Genomic DNA, 23,117 nt, shown 5'->3' with positions numbered 1-23,117 from the left:
AAAAAACCTGCTGAAATCGTTTGTTTGAATGTGTTTGGTGGTAATCTCACATCCATGAAAAAGTTTAAAAATTCGCGAAAAACAGATTCTGTGAACGGAATCCATATTTCATAGAATCATCAGAGGGAAGTAGGAGACGTGGACATACCCATACCGTACCAAACGCTTGGAGCTATTACAGATATAATGGTGTATGGTGTGTAGTGTAGGAGAAGGGCAAAATGTTTCTAAATTTAGATTGTAACTTTAAAGTAACTCAAAACTATTTCTATAGTTACTCTTGTGACATTTTACAAAAACATGAAAAAATAATTTACTTTGTTGAAATTGGTTTTTAAAATAGGGTGACCACTTTCCCGACTTTTCCAGTTGCCATTTTTATCTAAAGAATGATTTCAAACAAAAAATCTTTGTTATAAAGTCATTTTTAAAAATTAAGTCCTTGACAATTTAAGTAAAACATTATTTCACTTAACGGTGCATATTCAGCTGGAAATTTGGTTTATTGGACCTTTTCAAAAAAAAAAAAAAAACTCCAGATAGGGGAAATTCTCGTATGTTTGGCAGGTTAAGCTCTCGCTCCTAACTTCATCCAATTTGCTGATTTTCACTATTTAAACAACTAATTTTGCAAAGCTTTTGATAGAAACTTGCTTGCTCACTTCTAATTGAGCTATTTATCACTCGATTTCAGTTGAAAACGCTTTTAATTAGCTTTAATTGAATGTCAAAGTTCTGACCTGCCAACATTAGAGGCACGCTGGAATTAGATGCTGTTCTCCTATGTTCAATAAAGTAAGTTGCTTAAGAGCAATTTCATCTCTGAAAAAAATACACTGAAAAAAATACACTGAAAGAAAAATACACACCACTTCTGTGAGATTTTTCAATTTTTATGTTTAAAATTTAAATTTTAAGATGAAGTCACGATTTTTTTCGTTCAGAATTTTTGAGAAAATAGCCTAAAATGTTACAAAAAGTTTGCCTTTGACAGCTTTTCAGTTTGACTTGTTTTAATATTTACGTAAGATGATTTACTATCCAGATTTCTACCACACTAAAAAAAATATTCTGTTTTCAGTTATGAGCAATGTAATTAAGCTTATATCTGTAAGCCAATGCATCAAATTGAAAAGCTGTCAAAGGCAATCTTATGGGAAATTGGACGAGCTTTCCGGTTTATATATTTTCGAGACTGAAAAATCAAGTCTGTCATATAGAAAATGCCAAAAAACCACCAAAAAAGCTGTTTTTTCTACATTTTTATTTTTGAAACCACTTTAACTTCGCAAGGGTTGGGTCAATATGGAGACTTTTATGTTAAATTGTCTGGAGAATCTATTCCCACTACCCGTTTTTTTTTTAATTTTGGCGTTTAGATCACTTTTCAAAAAAAAAAAGAAAACAGTTTTAGTAAATGATTTTTGTATTTTTTTAGGAGAGACATACCATCCTGCATTTTCTTTAGTTTTTTTGGTAACATTTTAGGCGTGAGTTCACCTTAAAATTTAACTTTTAAGCATAAAAATTGAAAAATCCCATAGAAGTGGCGTGTATTTTTCTTTCAGTGTATTTTTTCAGAAAGCCCGTCCAATTTCCTACAAGTTTGTCTTTGACCACTTTTTTTTTTACGATGCAACGGCTTCGAGATATAGTCATTTTTAAATTACAGAATACAAAAATATCTAAATAACTTACGCCCTTCTTAAATGTCATTTTCGAGTACTCGAGGCTCCATATACACAAAAATGGCTTATATAGGCCTAGGATAACATGTCTACAAAGTTTCATTGAAATCGGAGAGGGTCGGGTACAAAAGTACAATAAAAATTCCTGATTTGAGATAGAATTCCTCTTAAGACGAATTCAGTGAGATAAATTTGAAAATTGAACAATATTATTCAAGAGTTTCAAGCACCTATGCTTGGGATTCCCAACTTTTTGCCAAAAAATCACAAATTCCCGATTTTTTGGCTTTTTTTTAAGATTGTGGCAAATTTCCGACTTTTTCCCGACTTGAGTGGCCACCTTGGTGTTTGCATCTGCTGACCCCCCGATCATTTAGCTTTGTTTTTGATTTTTGACGTTTGGCTGCTTTCAAAATGCGATAAAAAAGCAACAAAATCGTTACAAAAGAAGTGGGCAGCTGTTTGCCGATATTTTGCAAATTAAAATTTATTCATTAAAAAAATGTGATCAAAAGTTAACTGTTTGCATAATGACTCAAGTCGGGAAATCGGGAAAGTCGGGAAAAAGTCGGGAATTCGCCAAAATCCGCCAAAAATCGGGAAAAAGTCGGGAATTTATGATTTTTTGTCAAAAAGTCGGGAATTCTGAGCATAATAGTTTGAAAATTATTTTTTAACTCTTGAATAATTTTGTAATATTTTGTACAATTTTCAAATTGAATTCACTCATTTCTGCTTAGGGGAAGTATTTTAATCACTCTAAGCCGTTCGACCAATTCTCATCACATTTGACGTTTTCCGCTATTATATAATCATTTTTAGATGTATCAACAATGGAGAGTTCGAATAAAATCCAAAATTGAAAAACTTTTTTACGTTTTGAAAACAAAAAGAAAATATTGAAATTGAAAATAAATGCAAAATTGTTTAAAAAATTGTCTCTTCAAGCATTTTTGTTGTTGTTTGGTTTCTGTATTTACAAAAAATGCCTATACATGGATTTTTTTAAAATCCATTGAGAATTGTTTTTCGGTGATTAATATTGACTTTTCTTATAGAAAGTTTTTCGTTTGAAATCAGTCTTTAGATAAGAAATGCCTATTATTTGAGCATTCTGGAAAAAAGTCGGGAATTTGAAAATGGAATTTGAGTGGTCACCCTGATAATGATTTTCTACGATTATTTTACTATTTACAAGCAAGTTGATACAAATGGATTTTTTTTTGGTTTTTCGAAACTTTAACTCATAACATACCAATTTTTAATATATATTTACTTAAATTATTCTGAAAGAAGCAGATATTAGCTAAAATATTTAAATACTGGAGAGATCTTTTTATTCATTAGTTTTTTTTTTTTGCGCGAATTTTAATGCTACAAATACCGGCGCATAAAAGAATGGTTTTTTCGAGCCGGAAATTTGTTGCGGGTGTAGGGACGCCCTTGCTCCCATCACGTCACTAAGGGTATGGAGCGACGGGAAATTAATGAGCAATCGTAAGCTTTAGAAAGTATTTTTTTGGAAAGCTCAGCAAATTTGCATAATAATTTCTCTTTGGACTTCGTGCACAACTTGTGGGATTTTTTTTCTACAGTAAAGATGATGCTGCCTGATACAATGTCACAAAATTCACAGAATTTTAAAATGATACCTTTATTCTATATAAGAAAATGACTCTTCTGGGTTAGGTTATTGCAGATTCGAAAATAATACATATTATTATTAGATTTTTGACAGAGTAAAGAAAAATGTCAGAAGTTAAAAAACTACCTTGTTTTTTTTTCGATGAAATAGTAGTTTATGCAACAAGTTGCAAAAAGAAGATTTTTTCAGCACGAGTCGTTCAATTATCCAACGAAGTTTACCGAGTAGGAAAAATACGACGAGTGCTAAAAATCAAATCAACATTTTTTGCATTTCAAAAAAACTCTTTCTGAATGGAATTTTATGTAAAACTTTCATCGTTTGTTATTGAAAAATATACTTTTTAGTTCTTTTACGTAATAAAAGAACGCTCCCATAGCCGGCCTTAGTGAAGTTTAGATTTTCACAATAGAAAAGAAACACATTGTTCATTAGATATCACGAGGAAAATGCCTTTATTTCAAATTTCCTATAATATTTATTACACAAAAAACATTGATTGGAAAACGGATTAAAGTCAATTCGATACAGATTTTGTTAAGTTACATCATGATCAGATACCTTCGCAATCATTTCACCACCTTTGTCAGGGTAATATTATTTCAACAGTCTTAAATTTGCCTCTTTTGTGTGTGGGTTCCTCTTTAATGTTGTCATCCAATGAAAAAATAAGTAGAGTGTGTAAAATCAATTAAGAAGTTATTTCAATTTATGTCCCACCTATTGTAGATTTACCTGGCATATTATCCCCCCTTTTCTGCCCTAATAAAAATTTGGATTGAAGATTCAAAAAATGCTAATGTGTTCATACTGCTTAGTAGTGTGTGTGAGTGTCTGTGCTACCCCTGCTGTCGTTTTATAGTTATTATTGTTTAAATTCCTTCCTCTTCGCTTGGCCGTCTCGTCTCGTCTCAGAATCTCTTGGAGTTCCGCGTGCTGCTGTGCGAGTATGTTTCTCTAGTGTTTGGCCGCCGCTTGTACGGGAGGTTGTCCAACATTTGGAATGTTTTGTTGCTGCGGCTGCTGCTGTTGGGGTGCGGGCTGTGGAGCCGCCTGGTTGTTGGCTATGGGTTGTTGTTGTTGCTGCGGTTGGACTGGTGGGTTGACGGGGGGTTGCGGAGCCGCGGCAGCAGGTTTGTTGTTGGGAACCTGGTTCTGTTGGACTGGGGGTTGATATTGTTGCTGAGGTGGTTGTTGCTGCTGTGGTTGGGGCGGAGCTTGCTGATGGTGTTGTTGGACTGGAACTTGATGTTGTTGCTGTTGTTGGGGTGGCGGATGCTGGTAGACGTTGGACTGCTGGCCAGTTTGTTGGGGATGTTGTTGCTGCGGGTAGGCTTGCTGTTGATAGTTGGGATCCGCGTGGTGTTGATACACCTGGTTAGGGTGAAGATTCACCTGCTGCGGGTATCCTTGCTGTCCGTGATGTTGTTGTGGTTGTTGTTGCTGGTAGTGCGGGACTTGGTTCGGATGTCCTTGCGCCTGGGGATGGTACTGGGCGTTCTGCGGGATGGCGTTGGGATGAACCTGGTATTGACCGCCCTGTCCCGGGTAGTAACCCTGAGGCATGTTAGGATGTGGTGGAAGCTTTCCCTCGGCGATCAGTCGCTGGATTTGCTCCTGGTTGCGTCGTTCGTACTCAAGGTACTCATCATGGGTAAACTGAGGCTGATGATCCACAGTGTCCCACTCTGGATCCTTCTGGAACTCTTCCCGCTTGGTTTGCTCCAAGAATTCGTCATAACTAATCAACCCGTCCTTGTTGGTATCGGCTTCCTGGAACACGTGCTCTCTCATTCGCTCCATCTCTTCGGCCCGCTCCTTCATGTCATCTTCCGGAACACCCGCCTGGTACATTTTGTTCAACTCGTTGATGAACAGCACCTTCACCTCGTTCTCGTCCCAATACCCATTCCCGTCGATATCATGCAACATGAAGAATGACTTCGGGTCAAAGTCCTGACCCTCCATATGATCCTGCTTTTCCCAAACCTCCTCCAGCTGAGCTTTATTCCCCGGGTGGTGAATCTTCTCGTGCTTGTCATGCTTCTCCTGCTGCTTCTTCAGCTCTTCCTCGTACTTTTTACGATTCTCCTCGTCCAGTTCCCGCAGCTTTTCCTGCTTCTCAAATTCCTTCTGCAGTTCGTACTGCTTGAACTCCTCGCGCCGACGCCGATCGTTCTCGGACAGATCCTGTGAAGTCTTCAGGATCAGCTTCTTCAGATCCTCAATCTCGAACGTGTGCTGGTTCTCGTGATCAACGTGCTCGGAAATCTTCATGTGATCCCGGTCGATCTCGTTCGTCAGCTCGAACTGGCGCGTGGCCAGCTCGCGCAGTCGCTGCAACTCGATGCGCTTCAGCTCGTCCAGCCGCGAGCGTACGTTATGATTCACGTACTCCAGCTCCTGGGCGATCTTGCCGGACTGTGGAGAGAAATAAGGGTGGAATTGTAGCAAATCAAAATTGAATAAATGCTTCAAAATGGCTTAATAAAAAAGTTCATTTCTCAAAGTAAAAACGTAACTTAATCCACCTTTAGGTGGTTGGTGCCTTCCTCTCATTTATTGAGTGATTACAATCCCCTAAAGTGTCCACATGGTTTATGGATCTCCCCTAACGTGATCGCAGCACTTAGGGGGAGAGGGGGTAATATGCACCCCCGGGGCAAAATGCACCCCCTACTTTTCTCGGTATTTAGAAGAATTTTCCGGGGAAAAAATCATAGAAATTGGAAGCTTAACATTGCTAAACCATGCTGGAAAAATTTGAGGATCGCAGTATAGAAACAGCTCAAGTTATTTGCAAAACTTTAAAATGTTGTGTTTTCATCTAATTTTCATGGAACTTTCATTATGATTTTTGGACAATATAAAAAGCATTTATTGATATTGTAAGTGTTGAGGTATATAGTTTTAGCCATAATCTTCATTATTCTGTAGATAGATGAGTCCAAAAACATCAAAAAATGCATTTTTAATTAAATTTTCTGCAAAAAGCGTGGTCGGGGCAAAATGCACCGCTGTGAAGCTCCTTTGTAAAAACAGCGGTGTCATCTAGTGGTGACTAGTGAAAACTGCTTTTAACCGGTGCATTTTGCCCCATGTTGTGGTGCATTTTGCCCCTTTGTTGTAGTGCATTTTGCCCCAATGTTGCGGTGCATATTGCCCCGCATGGTTGTTTGAAATGAATCAAAAATGTTTTTAGAAATTTGATATTTTCGAACAATTTTGTGGTTTTTTAAGACTTTTTTCACATGGATGACGACGAACAATAGTTGTTTTAGAACATAGAACAAAATTCTTCCAAAGTTATGCTGTAATGGTTGAGAAATCACAGTTTTCCCTTAGGGGGTGCATATTACCCCCTCTCCCCCTAAGTGCATCTCCAGCGCTGGGTGCAAACATCGAAGCAAAGCTAATTTGCACCCGACGTCAACCCCATCGCGGTACCTGTCGCGGTAGCAAATTTGCTCTCAGTTCTACGGGATTTCTCTTTGCTACCCGGTATTCAGCCTGTTTGCTACCGCATCAAATGGAATTATGCACGGAAAAATCGAATCAAGCACGGAAAAAAATTAAAAAATCTAAAAAAATTTAAAAAATATAAAAAATTTAAAAAAAAAATTAAAAATTTAAAAAATTTTAAAAAATTAAAAAATCTAAAAAATTTAAAAAAATTTAAGAAAATTAAAAAATCTAAAAAATTTAAATAAAAAGAAAAAAATTTAAAAAAATTAAAAAAAAAATAAAAAAATTGTAAAATAATTAAAAAAAATTAAAACTTTTTTTTAAATTTTTTAAAAAAATTTAAAATGTTTAATTTTTTTTAAATTAAAAGATTGAAAAAAATTAAGGCCGTTGCAAATATTTTTTGTAGTTTATGTCCCTCGACACTGGTCCAGGTCGAGGGGAGGGAAGGGGGAAAAAAAATTAAAATTGAAATAACAAGCTATGTTCTCAACATTTGAATGAAAAAAGTGTTTTGAAATGTATTTCACACCTGCCCAGTTGTTTTGCAATCATTAGTTTCAAAATATCCAATTATTGAAAAGATTTTTTTTCGCCGAATTGGAATTCCACAAAAATTGAAAATATTTTTGACCGAACCCATACATGCTAAATATGATTTTAAACGCAGGAAAATGCATTTCTAATTGTTTTCAGTTGGATGGACTTTCCTTTAACATTTGGAAGCTTTTTGAAAAAATATGTTTTTTGCCCCCTGATTTTTCGAACCAATTTTAAAGTGGGGCGGGGGCGACATAAACTTTGAAAAATGTTTGCAACGGCCTAAAATAATATAAAAAAAAATATTTTTATAAATTAAAATTTTGTAAAAGTAAAATAAAAAAAAATAGAAAAACTAAAAAAAAATTAAAAAAATGAAAAAATTAAAAAAAACTAAAAATTTAGAAAAAATTGAAAAAAAAAATAAAAATTTAAGGTTTTAACGCATTTTTGTATTTTGAAATCTTAGCTTTTTGAATTCTTGAATTTTAAATTTTTAGAATTTTTTTTTAAATTTTTGAATTTTTGAATTTTTGAATTATTAAATTTTTGAATTTTTAAAATTTTGAAATTTAGAATTTTTGAATCTTTAAATTTTTGAATTTTTTAATTTTTAAATTTTTGAATTTTTGATTTTTTTTTAATTTTTGAAGCACCTACAAGAGCAGACATAGAAAAATCTCCGAAACATGTATTCAAAACTTTGCCCCCGGCTTGCCGGTACTTGTCGGGTATCAGAAAATGAGTACCCGACAGGTACCGACACATATTTTTCTTCTACAGATGAACTTGAGATCAAATTTGATACCTGCTTTGCTACGCGCGGTGGGAGACTCGGGGGCAAACTCGAGAGCAAATTTGGTGGGAATCAAATCGGGTAGCAAATGATTTAACTTTCGACATTTTCGAAAAATAAAATTCTTTGAAATTTTCAATAGGATTAAAAAGTTTAATAAACTTTTAGCATTTCTATGCATGAATCAAAACATAATTATTGATTTTAAAGGTAAACGAGCGCAAAAAAATGATAAAAACCCATATTTGCCCCCCGCGGTGGGCTTATTTCGATGGCAAATTTGCTACCCTAGCGGTGGGGATGACGGAGTTTTTTCAAGGTGGCAAATTTGATCTCGGTATTCATGAACCGGGTGCAAATTTGATTTGCACCCCAGCGCTGGAGATGCCCTAAGAGGTCCTAATAAAAATAAGTGACGAGTTTTAAAAATTAGACTTCCTACAGACTTTTTGTCAAGATTATACAGACACCGCCTTTCAGGAAAATGGCATCCCTCTACAAGGCTTTTTTCGTGGCGATCAGACGGGACCATTTGAGGTTATGTAAATTCAGACCATTTTTTAAACTGCTTGTAATTTTAGATAGGTAAGTCAGATCTTGAAAATTCTTAATCCACAAGAAAGGTCTTCTCAAAAAACGAAGTTGACTTTATAGCTGTCGGCCACCATTGCGAGTACCAACCACTAGTGTCTTCCTTTTTATCTACAAGGACTTCGCCGCCCTGGGCTCCTAAGTGTATGAAAGTATGGCACGGAGCGACGGCGCCGAATACCCATATTTACACAAAGAATTTTAGAGCTCCCGCCGCGGGATTCGAACTAGCGACCTCTGGATTGTGAGTCCAGTGCGCAGTCCGATTGATCCACACGGGCGGTCTTCTCATATGCTTTCTAAAAATATATAACATGTGAGGGTTTCATGTGGCAAATGGGCAGTATTCATGATTGCTGAGAGTCGCAGGACTCTCGCCCTTTGCTATTAGTAAGTATCCAGCAAAGCAAAGGGTATAGCATGTATTTGATACTGTCAACTCCCATTCGGCTGTGTTCTCGTCGCTGTCATGTTGTAAACTGGAGCCGAGGGAGGTCCTGTTGTGAATTCTAGTTGGAGGTGGTCCGAAGATCATTGAAGAAGGTAGAATTCGCCATCACCCAAGACACGAAGGCACGATGGATAGACCATGTCTTGGAGGGTGAAAGGATGATAGGATTTAGTGATAATACCACAATTTAATATTTGTCTTTCTCTCTTATTTCAGACAAAATGTCTGGTCCGAGTCCAAGGTGTTGCAGAAATCTTCCACTATACAGAATGGGGTCTTCCTTCTATCATTTCCTATATTCTGAAAAAGGTGGTGCCCCGAATGTGGACATATAGTTTATCACATTAACTCCATACGGTGTGAACGTGACATGCTGTATGTTTGCTCTTGGTGCATTGGCTATTTTCAAAAACAAGCTAGATTTTTCCTATTCTTTTAAGACAAAATTTAGTAAAATCTATCCATCTATTTATTTTTCTATTGCTATAACTTGTCTCTAACCCCATAAACTTTAACTACTCAATTATTCTAACTTGGAATCGCAATACATTATTGTAGAAATGTAACTGCTGAAAATAATTTGGTAAGAAATTTGGGCATAACTGTTAATATGATTAAAGGTACGTTCAAACTGTTTTATTATATATGTTAGCTATTCAAGTTTGTTTGTCTTGTCCCATATTTCACAACTTCAGTTGTTTTCTAGTAAGCTTCTCGTTACAAGTTGGTAGTTCTGAAGGTTTCTTTATTCTTTCTTTCTGTGTTAGTCTGTTATTCAATGTTCGATTTTTTTTTTTTTTTTACATTGTACTAATCCCATTTTTTCTCTTTGTCTTTTTCATGTACCTTGCGAGCATACGATGACCGAAAAAGTCATTGTATCAGCCAACAATGTGTATTTCACAGTGAAAAGATAATCATGTCCAAAATTAAAGTAGACAAAGCCGCGAAACAGAACAAGTATTTTTATAAGTGCGTGAATAACAATCGGTCGTTGAAGCTCAAAAAATGTGAGAACAATATCGCGTCGTGGTTAAGTGATAATAAGGCGAAGAAAGTAGACGACGATTCCGCATGAAGAATATAGCGGAAATTATGTGTTAATTGCACAATGGATGAAGGTTTGAAGTTGACACTATCAAAAGGGAATGGTAAGATGCAATAGTAATATTGCTAGGTTTGATAGTGTCAAAAGGTAAGATCAAGGAATAAGGATTATATGAAACTATATTGTCATAATTATTGTATTCACTGAAAATTCTATCCGCTTTCTACCCCCAATGTGTCCTGCACTGGGGGTGCCTGGGGTAACTTCGAGTTGACCTGGGCCGCCCGAGGAATTATGTCGTAGGTGGTTCGTGTACTTCTCACTCACCTCTCCTCGCGGCAAGGTTTTCCGTAGGTCTACACTCGAACATGCAACATGGGACAGCATGAATCTTCAGCTGAAGCCGGACGAATGTATTCCGAAATTACAGAAATTACAGAATTACAGAACATGTGAGGGTTTCATGAAAAAACCACCCTTTTTGCCTTCCTCACCTTACTGAGGAAAGGCTATAAAATCACTCGGAAAATGAACTTTTTAATTAGACCTCCTAGACCTACCTTCATTTGTACATATCGACTCAGAATCACCAGCTGAGCAAATGTCTGTGTGTTTGGCTGTATGTAGACATGTGTACCAAATCAATGTCACTGGAATATCTCGTCACAGGCTCAACCGATTTTGGCCGGAAAGGTTTGAATCAATCCGTCTTAACGTCCCCTACCTTGCTATTTAAATTCATACAGTTTTATCATGTATTTAAAAAGTTATGTTAAAAAAACTGTTTCATATTAAATTAAAATTATGGTAAAAAGGGTGGTTTTTTCATGAAACCCTCACATATTATATATTTTTAGAAAGCATATGAGAAGACCTTTCTTGTGGATTAAGAATTTTCAAGATCTGACTTACCTATCTAAAATTACAAGCAGTTTAAAAAATGGTCTGTATTTACATAACCTCAAATGGTCCCGTCTGATCACCACAAAAAAGCCTTGTAGAGGGATGCCATTTTCCTGTAAGGAGGTGTCTGTATAATCTTGACAAAAAGTCTGTAGGATGTCTGTTTTTTTTACTCGTCACTTATTTTTATTTGGACCTCTTAGGTGCTGCGATCACGTTAGGGGAGATCCATAAACCATGTGGACACTTCAGGGGATTGTAATCACTCTATAAATGAGAGGAAGGCACCTAAAGGTGGATTAAGTTACGTTTTTACCATAATTTTAAATTAATATGAAACAGTTTTTTTAACATAACTTTTTAAATACATGATCAAACTGCATGAATTTAAATAGCAACTTAGGGGATGTTAAGACGAATCGATTAAAACCATTCCGGCCAAAATCGGTTGAGCCTGTGACAAGATATTTCAGTGACATTGATTTGGTACATATGTCTACATACAGCCAAACACACAGACATTTGCTCAGCTGGTGATTCTGAGTCGATATGTACAAATGAAGGTAGGTCTAGGAGGTCTAACTAAAAAGTTCGTTTTTCGAGTGATTTTATAGCCTTTCCTCAGTAAAGTGAGGAAGGCAAAAATCGCACACAAACAGTTACGATAGCAACACAACTTACCCGGATGTCGCTTTCTTCTGCTTTATCTAGTTTTTCCCTAAACGAGGGATCGCTCTCGAGCACCTTCACCACCTCTTGCAGGTATTTGTTGTATTCGATCACATTCTGAAATATTCAAGAGAGAGGGAGAAGCACATTACACACAGTTACACAGTCGTCGCAGCTTTGATGCCATTCACTAGCGATCAAGCGATAGTACATGTACTAACAGCGCTCAGTTGTATAACATCCAAGCGATACAACTCAATTTGAACGCCAAATTGAAACCCACGTACGTGTGTTGGATAAACAACACGATACGATACACGAACTTCTCGATAAGTGAGTCAACCAACTCACCTCCAAAGGTTCCACGTTGCTGTCCTTGGAGTGGTCCTCCTCCTTCGGTTCCTCCTTCTTGGGTGGCTGCGTTACGACCGGAAGCGAAAGGACACCTTCCAGGGCCACCAGCAGTAGGAACAGGGCAGCGCCTCCGCTACCGGAGCGGCGCGTCATTGCTGCACGAAACGGGACCTTGGCCAGTTAGGTCGCAATAGAGTGGAGGGGGAAAAACCTGATGGCCACAGAAAAATGCATTAATCAACAGACGACGACGAAAACGCAGAAATCTGTTGCGTTCAGATGTTGGATATGGCACAAATTTGGATCATGTGAAATTAGTTAAAAAGTACAACTTACCGTGAAGGACAGGCAGCAGGATAGGACAGGAGGCCTGGAACTGGAAGCCAAATTACGAAGAAAACGGAATTTTGTGGTCTGGCTCGGGAGACGACGAATGTTTTATGTTTGTTGTTGTTGTTGCACCACGACTGAAACTGATTGACAGATCGAGATACGTGTTCTTTCGACATCAGAGCAACACAGGTGGGCGCAGAGGCGTCTCGCATGGATGTGAAAGAGGGGGGGCTCCTATAGGGTGATGGTCCTGTTCCTCGACCTGTGATTATTTCAGATAAATTTGGAACAAAATTTAATAACTGATTAGTCCTTGCATTTAAGCCACCCTGATCAGCTGCTAAACCTAATAAAACAGAATATGGGTCATTTCGCGCCAACTGGCGCACCACTCGAAATCTAGAGTTTTATTTAATACACTCAAACCCCGATGGTTTGACACCAACTGTTGTCAAACGAACGGGGTCACTTTTTAGTTTGGCACCCCTTTTACAAGGAGTTCACGCACACTATCAAGCGTTTGTTGTAGGTCCTATATTCATATGAAAGACAATAGTTTATAGGTCCTTTAAAAAAAAACTCTGGAAATGCACTTTCTCTGATCAAGCTCAAATTTGGTGGAGCTATTGATACCATCAAAACATGTAAGAATCCCGATTTTCGTATTTTTTCAAAAACCGTATTTTTCAAATGGCCATATCGCGGAAACAAAAAATTATAGAGCAAAACTTGACAGCTATTTTTAAAGGAAATTGGGTCCTAAAATGAAGCTTAGATTGCTGATATTATTGTTTACAGCGATAAAGCTTATTTTTCTGAGTACAATGACCCTTTGTACGACCACAAAGAGTTTAAAATGGATTTTTAAATCAATTTGGAAAAATTAACCTAGCGGTCCTTCTTGACAGAAAAGCTCCTACTTGACAGCTCGTTCCAAGGGGACCATAGTTGATCAGTCGAAAAAAATGTTGTCTTGTCAATTTTTTTTTGCATTAAAATGAAAAAAAAGTGATCAGAAATGGTTTTTAATCGTGTTTTTTACCGTTGTACATAAAAATTGACATGGGGCTTTAGTACCCAATTGGACGCTTAACCGAATGGTGTAATCAGATTTTCGATTGATATCAAAGTTTGATGCATTTTGCGCAATTGGGTCCTAAAATGAAGCTTAGATTGCTGATATTATTGTTTACAGCGATAAAGCTTATTTTTCTGAGTACAACGACCCTTTGTACGACCACAAAGAGTTTAAAATGGATTTTTAAAGCAATTTGGAAAAATTAACCTCGCGGTCCTACTTGACAGAAAAGGTCCTACTTGACAGCTCGTTCGAAGGGGACCATAGTTGATCGTTCGAAAAAATGTTGTCTTGTCAATTTTTTTTGCATTAAAATGAAAAAAAAAAATGATCAGAAATGGTTTTTAATCGTGTTTTTTGCCGTTGTACATAAAAATTGACATAGGGCTTTACTGCCGTTCTACGCATAATTGTCCCATGTCAGTTTTGGACGATTTTGACTTTATGACATTTTTAAGTTTAGTTTGATGTGTACTTTAAGAAAAACACATAAAATCTGGTACTTTGTTCGGAAACTCATTAAAATCCACATCAAGTCTGTTTGTCCCATCGTTAAACTTCTACGCATAATTGTCCCACCACACACAAAAAAATATTACTGTAATGACAAAAGTATTTTATTTTCGAATTAAAAAGTTGCCAAAATTTGCTGGAGGGAAAGTTTTTTTCTTATTTAAAAAATGAAAACTTTTACTGCTACAGTTTTTGAAAATCTCCTTACTAACTGATTTAAAAGTCTTAACTTTTAAGACGACTGTAGAATTTCTTTCATTTTGACGTTCTCGTGTAACCGTGTACGACTAAGGTCCAAATGTAAACAAACACTTTGGTGGGCCCGGTGGTGCTGGTGCTGGTGAGTCTAGGACACAAAGCAAAGCCGACCGCGGCAGCAGCCAGGACTCGGACGCGGAAACCTTCGTGAGCCAAACAGCAGCAGCGGAACGCCTTCGAAGGAGGGTGGTGCGTGTGCGGGACAAGGTCGAGTCGACGACGTCGGTCGAGTGCTCGAAAAGGACAAGGCCAGCTTCCTGCAGGAACTGCAGCTGTTCCAAGACCGAAATGGGTAAGAAGGAAGCTTGGGTGTTTTGTGGGGTTTGTGATTGATTTTGTTTGCTTTTGTAGGATGGGAGGTAGGAATGTGGATTCGCACCGGTTGTATTCGGTGGTGGTGGCCCGGGATTGGTGGTATCGAGGAGATGGCGCTACCGAAGCGTCGCATGAACAACGAGTTTGCGTTCAAAAAGATTAACTTCTGAGATCCAACGAGGACGACGAGAAGCGGCATAATCGGAGGTGGTCAGCGCAGATGTTGCACTCGGTGCCGGCGTTTTACAACACCGGTGAGTATTGAGAATGTGTGCAGTGATTAGCAAACTTCACTTACTTTCATCTCTTTTAGCAACTTTCCGCCCACAAACGCTCACCTCGCCATGGTGCAGCTCCAGTCAAATGAACCTGGACAGCGAGTCGGTAAATCTGTCATTCTCGAAGGAGGATGAAGGCCTCATCAACCCCATGTTCCGGATGCGCTTCCAGGATCGGGAACTCCCCGTTCAGGCACTTCACTTCCCAGTCGGGAAACGTCGACCATCCTTCCCGAATCAACGGCCAACTCCTCCAAGACTGTCCTGATGAAGGCCGGAAACGTGACCATCCTCTACACTGCTGTCGCGCATCGAAACGTGCATCCGGAATCGTCCAGACTGGGGTCTTTGGAAGTGACCGGTGGCGTACCGCAAGAATCGGCACAGCTTGGATTCTGATGTTGGCCAACCTTGAGCAGAAGCGTTAAATACAATATATTTTTTAGCATGCTGTTTTAAACTTTTAAAAATAAATATAAAAATCAAGCTCATTTTTCTGAAATTATCACTGTAGTATTGAATGTAGTTTATTTTTGCTATAAAAGGTTTCTTTTCCAATCAAAAGTAAAACACTTTTACCGATACAACGATTTTGTTCCATAAATGCATGGTAGTATCAAAAACTTTCCAACTTTTAAATTAAAAAGTTTGAACTTTCTACGAATATTCACCAACGCGAACTTTTAATCCAACGAGCGATCTTTTTAAGTTTAAAGTATTTTTTCTTTGTGTGCAAGTATTTTCTATCACGAAATCATTAGTTTTACGAAGCGTTATGTCTTGTTTACCTGTTGTATAGCAAGAAAGCGATTAGGGACACATAGGGCGAATAGGAACCCACGGGACAATTATGCGTAGAAACACAGAAATCGTTCGAAAAATTTAAATCGCGTTTTTCTCAGTTGCACTTTTTTGAACATGGGACAATTATGCGTAGAACGGCAGTTTAGTACCCAATTGAAAACTGTTGGGGCCGAAAAACAAATTGTGTCTCCCTTAAGGACCCCATCATGCACTTAGCTTGGCACACGACCCGAAGGTTCGATTCTCTCGCTCTCTGCACTGTGCGCACGGCCCCAAGAGGTTCTCGATCATTCGCCTATTGTCCCCATTGTATCCCCATTGTTTTGTATAGATCCCCGTGCCTATAAAAACCCATCCCGACCAATGTAAAGACCTCTTTCCCCAATAAACGCTCGACCTGATCGGTATCCACCCGGAAGTAAGTAGTTTTTTTATACAGTCCACTTGCCCTTCCTTCACTGGACTGGGCCCGAAGAGGTGTCTGGCGTAGACATTTCTGGTCGCCTTCGAGCCGGATTCATTCCGGCGGCCTCGAAGCGAACCTCCGCTCTTCACGAGCACTGGACTGGCGCGGTGTGGAGCTCCTGTGCGAGCCGCCGTCGCTCCCGCGAGGCCTGTGGTTGCCTCAGCCGGTGGATATCGATCCGGTGTCGACCGGACCGGAAGTGAAAGTGAACAGTAAGTGAAGAACAATAGACATTGAACACGTGTTTGGCCGATTGAAGATCGCGCCCAGTGAGTGAGTGATAGTAGTGCTAAAAGTAAGGAAAAGTGCTCCAGTTCCGGCTTGCTACTGCTTCCTGCGCCGGTGTGGACCTGAAGGCGAACCGTTCCTGTACACGTCGTGGGAAGTAGCTGCAAGTTCCTGCGTTTTCCCAGGTTTCTCGACAAAACCTGAAGCACGTGGCCGACCCACGTGACGTAGGCGCGCGTAGGTTGGGTCTGCGTGAACAGGTGGGCTTAGCGTAAGAAAGTGGTTAAAAGAGGATTTGGTGGAGGGAGTGGAGAGCCAGGAAGTTTTAAACGTGAGTTGTTGACCAAAGCTGATCATGTCGAAGCTGAGGGAACACTCGAAGGTGGTGAACGTCACCAAGACATCGATCCTGGCAATCCAACGTTTTGCTGATGCTTTTAATGCAGCGACTGACGAGGACAAGGTTTCGTTCCGCATTCAGCGGCTCGATGACCTTTTTGAGCGATATATGACGGCGTCGGTTGACCTTGAGCTGTTGACCAATGACGACGACAAAGTTGCGACACAAAACATCACCAAGGATAGGTCGGACGTCGAGGAACAGTATTTTACCCTCCGCGACTTTCTGGTGTCCAAAAAACCTTTTGTACCCGTCGCCGGTAATCAGGTCCCCACAGCTCCGGTGCAATCGGTTGTACGTCTTCCCCAAATCGAGCTCCCCATGTTCGATGGTGAACTTGACAACTGGATTCCTTTCCGGGATGCATTCAAATCGTTAATCCACAACAACAATAGCTTGAGCGCGGTTGACAAATTTCACTATTTGAACTCCGTGTTGGACCCACGTGTCAAACGGCTGTACGATTCCACCAAGGTTACTGCAGCAAACTACAAAATCACGTGGGATCTGCTGGTGGAGCGGTTTGACCAAAAACGGTTTTTGATAAAGAACCACATTTCCGCTTTGTTCAACGTGGAAGCCATCGCGAAGGAATCGGCGGACGCCATTTTGAATTTGATTGACCAGTTTGACCGCCATGTTCGAATTCTCAAGACATTGGGCGAGTTGACTGACAAATGGAGTCCACTCTTGGTGCACATGGTGTGCACGCGGTTGGACCAGAGCACGCTGCGGGCATGGGAAGTGTCCACCAAGGAAACAGTTGACGAAATCCCTGCCTACCAAGACTTGGTCGAGTTTCTCCACGAACAGGCTCGTGTGTTGCAGTCCTTGAAAAGCGCAACAGTTTCCCCAAGTCCAGCTGCCCCTAAGGAAAAGTCCCGATTCTCTGTCGCCCACGCCGCTACCAAGCCGGCTACGAACATCCCTGGTTGTCCTGTCTGCTCGAAGTCCCATCGCATTTACGAATGTGATCAGTTCCGACGCATGACGGTGGAGCAACGACAGGAAGTCGTTCGCAACAAAAAGCTGTGTTGGAATTGCTTGTCGTCCGCTCACTTCAGTCGCAATTGTACCTCGAGGGCCTGCCGATGTGGAGAGAAACACCACTCGCTGTTGCACCCGTCCCCCTCGAACGGTCAGTCCTCGCAACCTCGATACACTGCTGTCCCGCACAACACACCCAAGGGAAGTAGTTCGAGCTTTCAACCACACGCTACACGAGACACACAGTCCTCCCCCACCAATACAAGCCCCCCTCACGCACCCACCACGCTGAAAGTGGAAGCCGCCTCTCCTGAGTCTCCCCGCGCGACTGCCCTGTCGGCATCGCAAGGCTCGAAGGCGCAGCAAACTACCGTGCTGCTGTCCACGGCGGTAGTCAAGGTTCACGGACCTTCCGGAAAGAGCACCCTGGCGCGTGCTCTGCTGGACTCCTGTTCGAAAATGAACTTCATAACCGAACGAATCGTTCAACTGCTTGGGTTGAACCGTGCGAAGCAAGTCACCACCATCTGCGGTATGGGTGGAGTCAAGACACAAAGCACGCACAGTACCGTCGCCATGTTCAGCTCCCTCAACTCGTCGTTCTCTGAGACCCTGACCTTCACCATTCTGCCCAAGATCTCGAACAGTATTCCCGCCAGACCTGTCGATACATCCCGGTGGAATCTGTCCTCCCAACTGGTTCTGGCCGACCCTGGTTTCGCAACCCCCCAAAAGATCGACATGGTAATCGGTGCCCAGCTGTTCTACGTTCTGCTTCAAGCAGGTCAAATGTTCGTTGGTGATGGTCCCGGTCGCTACCCAATGCTCCAGCAGACTGTTCTCGGTTGGGTAGTCAGTGGTCCGGTGGTCCAAGAAGGGATGAAGTCGGATACTTCAAGCACTGCTATGGTCTGCACCGCCGATGATCTCGATCAGCGGCTCGCAAAGTTCTGGGAGGTTGAAACATGCTACAGCCCTAGCTGTCTGTCCAAGGAAGAGTTGATCTGCGAACGTCTCTTCGCCGATACAACCACTCGAGATGAGTCTGGTCGATTCATCGTTCGTCTCCCGAAAAAGCAACTAGCTCTGAGTCAACTTGGCGACTCAAAATCCTCCGCTCTGTGCCGGCTGCGCTGGATGCAGCGACGCTTAGCGAAAAATCCCCACCTGAAAGAGCAATATGTCGATTTCATGCAAGAATACCTCAACCTCGAGCACATGGTTCCCGTAGACGCGCCTCAAGACAACACCCAAGAACCGCCATTTTATTTGCCACACCACGCGGTGGTCAAGCCTAGCAGCTCCACGACGAAGTGTCGCGTGGTTTTTGATGGGTCCAGCAAGTCTTCTACGGGAATATCGCTGAACGACTGTTTGATGGTAGGGCCAACAGTTCAAGACACCCTATACTCCATTGTGTTGCGTTTTCGAATGCAAGAAGTTGCTCTGGTGGCGGATATCACCAAAATGTACCGCCAGATTTGGGTACACCCAGACGATCGCAGACTGCAGCGCATTTTCTGGCAACAGCCCACGGACCCGGAGGTCCGCGAGTATGAGCTGACTACGGTCACATACGGCACCGCCACCGCGCCTTATCTGGCCACGCGCTGCCTCAAGCAGCTCTCGTATGACCACTCCGAGTCTGCGAACGACGCTGCTGCCAAAATTGGGAGAGATTTCTACGTGGACGATCTCCTGAGCGGAGCACCCACGATCGACGAAGCAGTGCAAGTTCGCGGTGAAGTCCAGAACATCCTCGGTTCTGCCGGGTTCGAGTTGCGCAAATGGTCATCCAACTCTGCCGAGGTGCTCCGCCAAATTCCCCCCGAGCTGCAAGATGAACGCTCGCTGTTGGAAATCGACAGTCCGTCCGACGCCACAGTAAAAACTCTGGGCTTACTGTGGCACCCCGAATCGGACACATTCCGGTTCAAGGTTCCTGAGTTCTCGCTGGACGGTCCCGTCACGAAGCGAGTCGCAGCATCTGAAATGGCCAAACTCTTCGATCCAACTGGCATTGTTGGCCCTGTCGTTGTCAAGGCCAAGGTCTTTATCCAAGGACTGTGGAGAAAAGGCTACTCGTGGGACGCACCTCTGCCCGACAGGCGTGCCGCGGAATGGCAGACGTTCCGAGACGACTTGGCTGCTCTGAAGACCATCTCCGTGCCCCGCCTTACAAAGGCTCCAGGCGCTGGTGACCAAGTCGAACTCCAAGGGTACTGTGACGCGTCCAACGACGCATACGGTGCGTGCATTTACATCAAAAGCAAGGGAGCAGATGGCAAGATCTCAGTCAACCTACTGACATCCAAATCTCGGGTCGCGCACATTCTACCGATGTCGATCCAGCGCTTAGAACTCTGTTCAGCCTTGCTCCTTGCCCACCTGTACTGCCAGGTGGTGGAGAGTCTGGGTCTCCAAAACATCACAACGTACCTCTGGACGGACTCCATGGTGACCCTGCACCGACTGCGTGACACACCCGCAAACTATGACACTTTCGAGAGAAATCGGATCGCGGAGATCCAGCGCCTCACCGACGGCTGCATCTGGGGTCACATCGCCGGCAAGGACAACCCAGCCGATATCATCTCGCGTGGCGTCAGTCCCAGCGAGCTGATCGAGATGCCACTCTGGTGGTACAGCCCACCGGAAACGGAAGAAAGCCCAACCATGTTCGTCATGCACGCTGTGCACGATGAAGAAGACGTCCCTGCAGTGGCAGCGGCCGTCACAAGCCCCCCGGAAGCAGACGAAGAAGAGAACGAGAGGTATTGGTTGTTCAAGCGGTACTCCACATTGACGACACTGTTGCGCACCGCTGCGTACTGCCGGAGATTCGCTACTCTCTGCCGGCTGAAGCGATCTGGCACCCCCACAACGCTCCCGCCGTACCTGACCTCTGACGAACTATCGCAATCCTTGATCGGCCTGGTCAAGGTAGTCCAAGATCAGAGTTTCCCGAAGGAGTCAACCCTAATACGAGCTGGCAGGCTCGCCCAGCTGAAGAAGTCGTGGCGCTTCCTCGACCCATTTGACGACGAAGGTGCACTCCGCGTTGGTGGCCGGCTGGACAACTCGGCTTACGCATTCGGCCGAAAACACCCGCTGATTCTCCCGGCGGATCATCCACTGACCGAGCTCGTTTTGGAAGAAACACACCAGCAACTTTTGCACGCCGGTCCGCGCTTGATGATCGCACACATTCGCGAACGGTTCTGGCCGTTCAATCTCCGTAACTTGGCACGGAAGAAGTTCAGAACCTGTCTACAGTGCTTCAAGGTCCAGCCTCAACTCGAAAGCCAGCTGATGGGTCAGCTGCCGAAGGTCCGCATAACCCCGGCCCGTCCGTTTCTCAACACGGGTGTTGACTTCTGTGGACCAGTCTGGATCAAGCAATCGACGCGGCGAGGCAGAGCGGTCCCCCCAGTGCGTGCCTACATCGCGCTGTTTGTGTGTATGGCAACGAAAGCAACACACATCGAGCTGGTCAGCGATCTCAGCACCGAAGGATTCATCGCCGCGCTGAGACGATTTGTGGCCCGCAGAGGACGCCCACTCAGTCTGTACTGCGACAACGCAACCAATTTTACTGGGGCAGAAAATGAACTGAAACTGCTGCTCAACCAATTTCTGGACCAACAATTCCGCGAGAAGGTATCGGCGTACTGCGCGGAATCCACCATCCAGTTCCACTTCATCCCAGCGCGCGCTCCTACGTTCGGTGGCCTATGGGAGGCCGCAGTACGAGCGCTGAAGCACCACCTCCGTCGAGTCGTAGGCACAGAAGCTCTCACCGCTGAAGCCATGCAGACGGTGCTCTGCCAGATCGAGAGCTGTCTCAACTCGCGGCCGCTGACGGCCGTCTCGGAGAACCCCAACGACGTGACTGCCATCACACCCGGACACTTCCTGGTCGGCTCCGCTCTACAATCGATCCCGGAGCCCGACCTCTCCGGTGTCCCCACCAACCGGTTATCGCTGTGGCAAGCGATTCAACGGAAGACCCAGCAGTTCTGGAAACTATGGACAACGGACTATCTTCACCAGCTCCAGCAACGCACCAAAGACCTGTACCGGCGGCCGAACCTCCTCGTCGGCAAGCTGGTCCTCCTGAAGGAAGACAACCTTCCACCCCTCCGGTGGAGCATGGGCCGCATCACCGCAGTTCGTCCTGGTCCGGACGGACTGGTACGGGTCGTAAGCGTCAAGGTTCCGTCGGGCGCTGTCTACGACCGGCCGGTCGTGAAAGTGTGCCTGCTCCCGATCAACGATCTCTCACCAGAAGACGACGAGTCGGCGACCTCCGAAGACGAAGAGTGAAGTGTTGAAGTGGTAGTTTGTAAGAAGTGTGAAGTGTAGAATGAATTGAAATGGAATCGGGATTCCATTGGTGGCCGGGATGTTGGGGCCGAAAAACAAATTGTGTCTCCCTTAAGGACCCCATCATGCACTTAGCTTGGCACACGACCCGAAGGTTCGATTCTCTCGCTCTCTGCACTGTGCGCACGGCCCCAAGAGGTTCTCGATCATTCGCCTATTGTCCCCATTGTATCCCCATTGTTTTGTATAGATCCCCGTGCCTATAAAAACCCATCCCGACCAATGTAAAGACCTCTTTCCCCAATAAACGCTCGACCTGATCGGTATCCACCCGGAAGTAAGTAGTTTTTTTATACAGTCCACTTGCCCTTCCTTCACTGGACTGGGCCCGAAGAGGTGTCTGGCGTAGACAAAAACTTTACACGCAATTTTCTCAAAATAAAAAAAACGAAGTTGACTTTATAGCTGTCGGCCACCATTGCTAGTACCAACCACTAGTGTCCTCCTTTTAACTACAAGGACTTCGCCGCCCTGGGCTCCTAAGTGTTTGAGTACGGCACGGAGCGACGGCGCCGGATACCCATACTACACTTAGAATTTTAGAGCGCCCGCCGCGGGATTCGAATCAGCAACCTTTGGATTGTGAACCCAGTGCGAAGTCCGATTGATCCACACGGACGGGACGAAAATTTTCTCAATAAACATGCGCTTAAATTTTGAATTAATCTTCACCATCGTGTTCCCCAGACGATTTTACATAAGAATAATTTTTTTGAATGTTGGCAAATTGAAATTTCATGAGAATACAATTTTTTAAGCTTGCAGATGCAGAATTTAGCTACCACGCGATGCATTTTGCCTAAAAAACGATCAAGCGCTTCGCCCCATGTTTACCTGACACCATGCGTCAGGTACGTTTTATTAACATTTCGACTCAGAATGCATCGCGTGGTAGGTAAATTCTGCATCTGCAAGCTTAAA

The 23,117-nt window shown here is 42.8% G+C and overlaps 2 protein-coding genes across 2 annotated transcripts; one reads left to right on the top strand and one right to left on the bottom strand.

Moving 5' to 3' along the window:
- Window positions 1-3,767: 3,767 nt before the first annotated feature.
- LOC6033539 (nucleobindin-2) lies at window positions 3,768-12,640 on the bottom strand. Its single transcript, XM_001843921.2, has 4 exons — window positions 12,487-12,640; window positions 12,148-12,361; window positions 11,809-11,913; window positions 3,768-5,754 (listed from the first exon to the last, which is right to left on the bottom strand). Exons 2-4 carry the CDS (start codon window positions 12,301-12,303, stop codon window positions 4,291-4,293), a joined length of 1,725 nt encoding a protein of 574 aa, XP_001843973.2. The 5' UTR covers window positions 12,304-12,361; window positions 12,487-12,640; the 3' UTR covers window positions 3,768-4,290.
- A 4,138-nt stretch (window positions 12,641-16,778) lies between these two features.
- Window positions 16,779-22,136, top strand: LOC119769278. Its single transcript, XM_038261243.1, has one exon. The coding sequence runs from the start codon at window positions 16,779-16,781 to the stop codon at window positions 22,134-22,136; it is 5,358 nt and encodes a 1,785-aa protein (XP_038117171.1).
- Window positions 22,137-23,117: the final 981 nt, after the last annotated feature.

The sequence above is a fragment of the Culex quinquefasciatus genome, chromosome 3 (genome assembly GCF_015732765.1).
Source record: "Culex quinquefasciatus strain JHB chromosome 3, VPISU_Cqui_1.0_pri_paternal, whole genome shotgun sequence".
Lineage (NCBI taxonomy): Eukaryota > Metazoa > Arthropoda > Insecta > Diptera > Culicidae > Culex > Culex quinquefasciatus.
This window is presented reverse-complemented; position numbering and strand designations above follow the sequence as displayed.

What these genes read in the sequence shown, in the direction of transcription:
- LOC6033539 (XM_001843921.2), bottom strand. Translation starts at nt 12,303, where the DNA reads ATGACGCGCCGCTCCGGTAGCGGAGGCGCTGCCCTGTTCCTACTGCTG. An exon ending in GCAACGTGGAACCTTTGGAG is followed by an intron (nt 11,914 to 12,147) that starts GTGAGTTGGTTG and finishes TGAATATTTCAG; the next exon opens with AATGTGATCGAATACAACAA. An exon ending in CAGAAGAAAGCGACATCCGG is followed by an intron (nt 5,755 to 11,808) that starts GTAAGTTGTGTT and finishes TTCTCTCCACAG; the next exon opens with TCCGGCAAGATCGCCCAGGA.
- LOC119769278 (XM_038261243.1), top strand. Translation starts at nt 16,779, where the DNA reads ATGTCGAAGCTGAGGGAACACTCGAAGGTGGTGAACGTCACCAAGACA.